This window comes from Petaurus breviceps, unplaced genomic scaffold (assembly GCF_028583685.1).
Source record: "Petaurus breviceps papuanus isolate PSGF00001 unplaced genomic scaffold, PetGlider_PUasm1.0 91133, whole genome shotgun sequence".
In the NCBI taxonomy this organism is placed as follows: Eukaryota; Metazoa; Chordata; class Mammalia; order Diprotodontia; family Petauridae; genus Petaurus; species Petaurus breviceps.
This window is the reverse complement of record NW_027187419.1, coordinates 62143972-62153415: the sequence shown is the minus strand read 5'-3', so window position 1 is coordinate 62153415 and position 9444 is coordinate 62143972. Positions and strand designations below refer to the sequence as shown.

Here is a 9444-nt window from a genome sequence, read left to right as displayed (position 1 = left end):
ATGTACGTGAGCTACCTATTGGATAAGGACATGAGCATGTACCCCAGCTCGGTGCGCCATTCCGGCGGGCTCAATTTGGCGCCGCAGAACTTCGTCAGCCCCCCGCAGTACCCGGACTACGGCGGTTACCACGTGGCGGCTGCGAACTTGGACAGCGCCCAATCCCCCGGCCCCTCTTGGCCCTCTCCTTACGGCGCTCCTCTCCGGGAGGACTGGAATGGCTATGCGCCGGGAGCCACCGCTACGGCCAATTCAGTGGCGCACGGTCTCAATGGGGGTTCCCCTGCCGCAGCTATGGGATACAGCAGCCCGGCCGATTACCACTCACATCACCACCCGCACCACCACCCTCACCATCCAGGCACTGCACCCTCCTGCGCCTCGGGGCTACTGCAAACACTCAACTCCGGGCCGCCCGTGGCCGCAGTCGCAGAACAGCTCTCTCCTGGCGGCCAGCGGCGCAACCTGTGTGAGTGGATGCGGAAACCGACGCAGCCCTCCCTGGGCGGCCAGGGTAAGCTGCAAGCTGCGTGGGGCTTAGGGGACCAGGACCTCTGAAAGTGGAGAGTGGGGCAAAGCCCGCAGGAAGTCCGGCTGCAGGGGCGATTGCGTGCGCCACAGAGTTCCAGGAGCCTGTAAGGCTGGAGCACTGGCGGGGTGTCTGTAGAATCTCAAACCCCCAAGACTTGGGGGAGAGATGGAAACTGGAAACAAATCCTGGGTCTTCTAGTCCCGGGACCGGGAGGGGGTGATGTGTTTACTTGTTGCATGCCGAGAACGGGTCGGGAAAATCCGGGGACCAAAGTCCTATAATAATATTAAATAATAATATTAAATTATTCTTTAATAAGTAGGGAAATGACCCCTTTTTTTTTTCTGATTCGGTAGTCCTGTGTTCGGCTCCCTCTCTCCAGACTTGGAGAACAGGAGTAGTCGTAGAGGCGTCTACAGGTAAAGCTAGAGTCTTGGTGAACTCTGAATATCTGTACTAAGTATAGAAGTGGCCAAGGTCTGTTTCCAAGTGTTGTTTTTTCGATTCCTTGGCCGCCTAATCCTTCCCGCCCCCCCTTCCCTCCACCACCATATTTTCTTGAAGTATGACCCTAAATCTAAGAAAATCTGCAAATTCAAACAATTCTCTCTAGTTTTCTAGCTTTTTATAAAAGACTGAGAACATAAAAGAAAAACACTGAGGTCTCCCAAGGTCCGGGCATAGGATGTATTTTTCAGCCTTTTTCCGCTCAAACTGTGCAAGCAAAGAGGCGGCATCTGGACCAGGATGGTCTTAGAATCATTGATTTAAAGCTGGCAGCGACCTTAAAAGCCTTCTAATCCAGCTGCCTCATTTTACACTTGCAGTTACTAGGACCAAGAGAGGTTGGTTATGTGACTCGTCCAAGATCACATAAGTAGTAAATGGCACAATTGGGATTTGAACACAGGACCTCTGCTTCCAAATTGAATTTTAGTTCCTCCTCGAGTTTCTGGGAATGTGGAAATGATTGGTACTATGGCTGGGACCGGGGGCGGAGTGGCGAATCCTGGGCCTTGTTTCTCTATGTGGTTCAAGGCTAGGAGTTGTCTCCAGTATGTGAGGGAAGTAGGGGGACTCTGCTGTGTAGCTGCAGACTGAGAGCCCCGCCCTGGCTCGGGTAAGGTCCAGAGGAGCAAGGGGAGGAGGGGGAAGGATTCTACTTGTCCTGTTCTTTGAACCTTTGTTCTGAGGTGCTGGTGGGGGAAGGGGAAGCTCTGAGGTTGGAGTGAAGAGGCTTTCACTTCTCCAGCAAGCGAGAGGGATGGATTCCTCAGGTGGGGTGGTGTCAGGGCAGAAGAAACTATTGCCAATTACTCCTTTCTCCAGAGTTTGTTCTTTGGGGGTTCGTGCTTATTGGATTTGGGAGGGGAAGCGGGATAAGAGTGTAGGAAGAAGGCTTAGTGACCTTTCCTTAAATATTTTCCTCTGAGGTCCATTCCTCTTCCCCTTCTCACCTATAATCGGAGTGTCAGCCACTTAGATTTTTATAACCAATTACTGCCATATAAATCATTGGTAGCCGTCACTGGGCATTGGTTTCTGAGTCATTGGACGCATACCTCAACGAACAAAACACTTCCCTGAAAGCCTAGATTGGAAAGACTAGTTGAGAAATGTAAGTCCTTTGGGGGGCACGCGGGCGACTCAGAGCCCAAAGTAATTGCCTCTATGTTCCGAAGCACCACGGCTCCTATTTGACCACCTTTTTTAGAATTCCAAAAGTGAGGAGATCTTTGCCAAAACTTGACTGAGACGTGAGATTAAGGAGTTGAAGGCCATCTCCTTGTATGTCCCGGGAAGATTGGCTGGGGACGGGGGTGGGGGTGGAGGGGGAAAGGTGGTGTAGAAGGGAAACTGCGGGAGCTGGGACTGCCCAGGGTCACTGGAGAATACTGTGATGTCCCGCTTGAGGTGGCAAGGACGCCGCCCGGCGCCTTGCCTCCCTTGTGATGTTAATGTCTCCGGAGCCCCTAGCCTGCAAGTCCAGTGGCCCACTCTTCTGCGGAGCTTCATCTGTCAAAGCGCGGGGGAGGGGGCTTGTTGCCGGCTTTGCTTTGATATACACCTTCCCAGTCCTGCCATTGTCCCTTTTACTGTCCGGAAAAGGGGTGGTGACTTTTCGCAGTCAATAATGAATTCTGACATGTCCATCTCACCCTCTCGACCTCCCCTCCCCCTAATCTTACCACCCTGATTCTCAGGGAGTTCGGGGCTGTAGTGAATACGGGCTTTCTGTGAAGAGAAGGGAGAATAGGGAGAAATGAGGAGAAAAAAGAGGCCCCAGTTGACTGCAGTTTGCATAAGCCAGCCGCTGCTTGCCTTGACCTGGAACTCAGTCTCTAAAGGGGACAGCCCTTGGTTCCCGGAAAAGTCAACCATACAGGCTCCCAGGGAGGGAATTGGTTCTTTTAGCTGTCAAAGCAAAAGGGTGTGCTCCCAGGTCTTCGGTTTCTCGAGGTTCCCGAGCCCCGTTTTCCCGCTCTCTGAAGGTTTCGGGTGGATGGTGTAGTCTCTATTCACATGCAGCCTCCAAAACCCGTGTTTATGTTAATATGCACGGTGGGGGTGGGGGATGAAAGCTCCCGCCGCCATTTGTTCAGTAGTGGTAATTCAAACAGAATGCAGTTGTTATTAAAAGGCATTGAAAGAAAGGGCTTTTCTTTGATAAGATCGCCCTGTTCTGCATTGTTTGTGCTGGTGTTCCCTTTTCTGCGGCCCGCGGAGCTCTCTCTGATCAATCCTGTATCTTCCCAGGACGCTTTTGTTGTGGTTTGCAAAGGGTTTTACCTGAACAAAGTCAGCCTCCCGGCCATTAAACACCTACGGGCAGATCCTGGGGACCGCTTAGATCTTCCTCGTGGACTGGACTGCTAGAGCTACCGAACCTGTTCCTCCAGGAACGGATCTGGGAGAAAAGTTTTGGAAAGTGGGGCAAGTGGAACAGATGACATCTAACAAGGGGATAAGGCAGAAATCGAGAGAGGACTGGTTTGGGACAACTACTTCAGTATCATCATCTTCTCTATTTGTCATGGCCCTTAAAGAAAACAATCATTCTGAGATTAAATATGTTGACTCAGGCCAATAAGCCCAGATCACCTTTCGGGATAACTGGGTTTGCAGCAGAAAGAAAGAAGAGGGTAGAGACTATAAGCTGGGCCCAAAATCTGTCTGCTTAGAGTAAAAACAACCCATTGGGAGTTCTTATATCTGGACACCAGGCTTTAATTCCTATGAATTTATTCGTTTCTGGAAAGTCAAACTGAATATTAGAGCATTAGGACATTTTCTGACTGGTTTTAAGGGTGGAACTTTGAGGAAGACACATTAAGGGTATTTTTTTCTTTCCTTTTATGTACACTAGCCTACAATTTATTTATTTATTTATTTTTTTTAGCAATCGGGGTTAAGTAACTTGCTCAAGGTTACATGGCCAGTTATTTGTGGGTGTGGTGCTGAGTGTCTGAGCCCGGGATTCGATCTCCAGGTCGTCCCAACACTGGAGCCGGTGCTCTTACTCGCTGAGCCACCTGGCCGCCCCTAGCCTACAATTTGTAGGTAACCTCAATAAAAGCAAAACCAACCCCAGTGGTTGGATAGCGGAGACTGAACCTCCTAACAATCCCAGCTTCACGGGACCTCAAAGGAGCTCTTTTCCTGAATTCTACAATGGAGTGGTTAATTGTGAAATTTCCTAAAATTTGTTTACCTTCTGTTTTTATTTTCTTAGTGAAAATCTCGACATTACTGGGTTTTGGTGGAGAGAAACATCTCCCTTTGTTCTTCCTCCTCCCCCACCGCCAGAGAGGGTTGAACTATTTTTCTTTTGTATATGAATACTTTTGGTTTAACTTCACTTTTTTAATTTAAAAAAATCACCCCTTGAGAATTGGTTTAGCTCCCTTGTGGACTAGATCTCCTTAGGCCTTCTCCTGACACTTTGTCAGATTCTGCTAAACTGACTTATCCAAATGGCCCCACACATCGGTTGAGGAAGAGAAATGGCCTCCTGGTTAAAGAGATTTGTCATTATATTTTGACTGATGGGCTCTGGCCTAGTTTTCCTGTCCTGACTTCTTCTTCCTCTACAGTTAAAACCAGGACAAAAGACAAATACCGAGTGGTGTACACCGACCACCAGCGGCTGGAGCTGGAGAAGGAATTTCACTATAGCCGGTATATCACCATCCGAAGGAAAGCTGAGCTAGCTGCCACTCTGGGATTATCTGAAAGACAGGTGGGTACCCTTGTCCTAGGGGAAGTGATGGTGAAGTTCTGAGACCGAGGCAGGATAATAAAGTCAAGTTCTGGGTGTTCCCAATGAACTAAGTGGGACTAGAAAGAGGGAAAAGGGTAGAGGATCAAAGTTTCCTTCTGGCCTTTGTATTTCTTGCTCCACCCCTCCCTACCCCCACCTTCCTTTTCTTTTGTATTGATCACATATTCTTATATATGAATGGGGATGTGAAGAGAAAGGTGGTCAATTTCATTAGGAATTCAACCCAGAATTTATTGAGAGCATACTGTACACATATGGGTGATACATATATGTCTATGTACATATAATCACATGTGTATATTGAATACAATACATACCTCCATATACTCAGCATTGTGTTTGACACAGAAAATTACAAAGAATTTTAAGACATAGCTCTTGCCCTTCAGATGCTTACAGTTTAGTAAAAGACTGAGGCTTAGACACATGAAATCTCTATGTGTAATCAAATACCAGAAAGTTGGCTTTATTTGGTCACAAAAAGGTCACATTTGGAATCTCAAACCCATATTCCATAAGATTTCCAGCTCTAGGATGGGAGTAGTGTGTAGCTTCCTTTCCCTTGAAGGGCCTAAAATTGCCTTTTAAAATGTACCCAGAGCCTGGCTTGGTCCTTTGGTAGGCACAAGCCTTATGCCTTTCCCAGTTTTGAATTGATTCTGGTGAAAATTTTGAAAGAGAGTCTGGGAGAAGAGGAGGAGCCCTTCTAATTGTGACTCAACTGGGTTTAGAAGCACTTCCAGGAAGCTGTTGGGAATGGAAAAATCTTCTGAGGGTAAATTTGGTGTTGCTGAACCTTACTTCACTTTAGGTACTGTGAGATGTGCATGGGAGATAGCTGCTGTGGTCATCTCATTCTCACATTGCCCTTATTTATCCTTTCTCTCCCCCCCCCCCGCCCTTTTCAGGTTAAAATCTGGTTTCAAAACAGAAGAGCCAAGGAAAGAAAAATTAATAAGAAGAAATTGCAGCAGCAACAGCAGCAGCAGCCACCTCCACCTCAATCACAACCCCAGCCTGGTGCTTTGAGAAGTGGCCCAGAGCCACTAAGTCCAGTAGCCTCCCTGCAAGGCTCAGCACCAGGGTCTGTCCCTGGAGTTCTGGGGCCTGCTGGAGGAGTGTTGGCTCCCACCATCACACAATGACCCACACTTACTGAGACAGCCACAAGACTGGAGTGGTTCCAGGCTGGGTGTGGGAAGGAGTACTGGGGAGGACTGACTTCTGCCCTGATTTGGAAATCAGTACCATCCCCCATTGTAACACTCACCTGTCTGTCCTTCCAGGTGAAAAAGGGACCCACAAAAAGTGGGCTGGGGAATCCCATAGAAGTTAGCCTCTGATATCTGACTTTTGATGACTCCTTCCATTCTGGGGAAGCAAATGCTGGCTACCAGGACTCCATGGTGTTGGTAAAGCTGAATAGACTTTGCTTTTGGCCTTTTCTCTCTGCTCCTTAGCACCTTCAGCTTTCAACATTCTAAAGGCTTCACCCTCAACAGGAAGCTGAGCAGATCCAGTGGACAGAAAGTGTTTGGTGCCATTCAGGACTTCTCTCACTCCCTCCAAGGACAAGGAGGCCCATTTGTCCTGGGTCAGAAGATTCAGACTCAGAAGCCAGAGCAGAGAAAGGCAGAAAACTGTATCTTAGAGGCAGCTGAACTCAAAGTGATTCGTGTCTCCTTCCTCTTCATTGTCTCCCTAAAGAAAAACAGGGAGGGGATGGTTAGTGGTCAGGAGGTATTCTGGGCTCCAGACCTTGGGAGAAAACACAGCCTGGAGAATTGGGCATTGTTTAGAAAGCCTGTCACCCTAACCTCTCCAGGCTGAATGAATGTTTGGTGTCATAAATGCCAGAGCCAACCTGGGTTTCCTGTCGTTTTCACAAACTTGAGGCTGGCCTAGAGATTTCTTTGTTGCTATTGCTCTTTCACACATGGGAGCCCTACCACGATATTCCAAAATTATTCTGGATTGAGGAGGGGGAAGAGAAGTGATTTGGTAGAAGGGAATGGGGAAATGGGGGGGGGTGGAGAGAGGGAAAGAACACTGAAACACATTTGAATATTTTCTAAAAAAAGAAAAAAAAAGGGAGATAAATGAGCTTGCCAGACTTCAGACTCCTATTTATCTGCTTGAGATTTTATCTGGAGTTATCTTTTAAAAAAATTAAACATCTTCACTCCAGTCATGAGCTAAAGCTGGAAGAATCAGGGGGATTAGGTGACTGGCCTCACACTTTCCTGGAGGGTCAGCTTTAGGGAGCCGATCTTGTGCCCTCACTGCCATGCAGAGCCTCCCCCTCACTCCTCACGGAATTTGTTTCTAACCCTGAGTCTTGGGGCAAAATGCATTTGAATTATCAGCTGCTCTGTCCCAGATCTTTGGATTTATCTTGGGCCACCCACCCCTGCCCGAGGAAAGAGACCCAACCTGGGCCGACTTCAAGCACAGCCAACTTCCCAGTCCATTCGGCAGGTCCTTTTATCAGCCACCACCCGTGTCCCTTCCCAGCAGGTTTCTCACAAACAAGTTATCTGAAAGAAAAATATCGACTGAAATGCAAATTTTTCACCTTCATCCTGCTAAAAACGTAAAGTTTCCCACAAATCGTCGTCACCAGTCTTACTGGTAGTTTCAAGCCTCTAAAACTTTGCCTCTTTTCCATCTCGTCCCTTTTATGTTCCTTTCCTCCCTCTCTCCGATGAATTAAAAGGTATGCATCGGAAAGACCTTCCCTAACTCCAATTCATTTTCTGGGCTCTCCCTTCCGCGACTGGAGAAAGTTGAGTCCTTTACTGAGACAGGCGCCAGGTTTGGGTGAAGGACCCGCAGAGGGTGCTCGCGGCGGCCTGTGGCAACAACCCAGCATTTATCCTCCAGGGCGAGGAGACAGGGGACCGCATTCCCGCCTGGATGAATTTCAAACCCCTAATCTGCAATCTTGTGTGCTGCATATTCTGATAGTCCCTGGGGCAGAGGGAGGGGGCGCCTGGCTGGTTAGAGTATCTGAGGTTAGTCGGCCGAGGGGAAGTGTACCTAAACCCTTTCTTGGTCTCAGTGTGCCTCCTGGATTGCAATCTGTCGTAGACCCAGGGAACGGTTGGGATCCCCCACTTTTTTTTTTTTTTTTTTTTTGCGGAGTAGACTCGAAAAAACACAAAAGCAAACAAATCGAAAGCTTGAAATGTAGCAGCAGTTCCAGCGACGGAGTTCTTGTTCCTTTGCCAATTCCGAAGGAAAGGTTGCCTGTGTGCTCCTGGAACCAAGAGGGTTTATGGTGTAGTATGGATTGAATGCAGCACTTGGTATGAGATAGCCCTTGGTTCTAATCCTGTCACAGACTCTTAGTAGCTGTGTGACACTAGGCAAATCACTTAACCTCTCTGCGGCCTCAGTTTTCCCATCTGTAAAATAAGGTAGTTGGACTGAGTGGTCTCTAAAATCGCTTCTAGATCTTAGGTAACATTATGATATGCAAGATTACGACATGCCGCTTCAGACCGGTTCTCTTTGTTCTGGAGATGGTTGCTTCTTGGGTCCCCTCTGTTGAAAATGAGGTTGTGTTGCGTTTTTTTTTTTTTTTAAGCAGTCTAGATGCAGCGTTGGTTGAGCTTATTGTAAAGAAATACTCCCCTTTGCGATTTTTTCCCAATTACGTGTAAAAACTATTTTAAATACTCTTTAAAAATCCGAAATTCAACATTCTCTTCCCCCTTCCCTGAGAGGGCAAGCATTTTGATCTAGGTTATATACATGTGCACTCATGAAAAACATATTGAAGGAATACTCTTTCGGAAAAAAGTATCCACTTTTTAATTAGGCTACTTAGCCTGGTCCGGTCTTAGGCCACGTGTGTTAGGAAAGAAAGCACTATTGAAAGCAAAGACGCTGCCTAAAGCCCCCAGTCTGGCTCTCCTGGGCTGGCAGCGCAAGGTCAGCGGGCAACACAGCCCAACCTGCCAGTTCCTGGGGCGCCAGGCTGTGGTGAGGACCTCCCCAGGCTGGGACCCGCCCACGCCGTTGATCCCAGGGCAGGGCCACGGAGTTAGCTGCCGCTCTGGCCAGAGCCGTTGCTATGCGTTGCTGTGAAACGCCTGTCAATAAATCCTGTTTGGATAGTGGAGCAAGAGCACAAGGTTTGTTTGCTTAGTGGTTAGAGGTTCAAAAGTCGGCATTGTCCCACTGCAAGCGATTACAAGTTCCCCTTCCTTAGTACCACCTCCTCCCTCTTCCCTTTTACCCCCGTCCTGGGCTCCCCAGGTTACCCCAGAGGAGTAGAACTCGGGGACCAAGCTCTGTGAAATGCAAAAATCCTTGGCTACCGCTGAGCTCAGGCAGCAAATTTCCCAGGCCACAGGAAATGCAAAGAAATTGTGGCCCCCAGGGCAAGGTAAACTGCCCCACGTTTCCGACACGGGGCCATAAACTCTCCGCCTGGCAATAGAGGGAGGCCACCCGCACGCAGCGGAACCCGTCGCGATCTGGAACAAGTAATGGAGCTGCCACCTGGAGGTTGCTTTAAAAAGGATAGAGCTTTGAAGCGGTCAAGTTTATTTTTCAAAGGAATGACGCAACTTTAGAAACGCCTCCGCTCCCGCACCCAATCCCCGCACACCTTCAACTCCTA

The 9444-nt window shown here is 48.4% G+C and overlaps 1 protein-coding gene across 1 annotated transcript; it reads left to right on the top strand.

Moving 5' to 3' along the window:
- Positions 1-5959, top strand: CDX2 (caudal type homeobox 2). The gene is made up of 3 exons (XM_069080179.1): positions 1-514; positions 4627-4772; positions 5723-5959. The coding sequence occupies exons 1-3, from the start codon at positions 1-3 to the stop codon at positions 5957-5959; spliced, it is 897 nt and encodes a 298-aa protein (XP_068936280.1).
- Positions 5960-9444: the final 3485 nt, after the last annotated feature.

Coding starts and splice junctions, on each gene's coding strand:
- CDX2 (XM_069080179.1), top strand. CDS start 1: ATGTACGTGAGCTACCTATTGGATAAGGACATGAGCATGTACCCCAGC. Junction 515..4,626: donor GCCCTCCCTGGGCGGCCAGG/GTAAGCTGCAAG, acceptor CTTCCTCTACAG/TTAAAACCAGGACAAAAGAC. Junction 4,773..5,722: donor TGGGATTATCTGAAAGACAG/GTGGGTACCCTT, acceptor CGCCCTTTTCAG/GTTAAAATCTGGTTTCAAAA.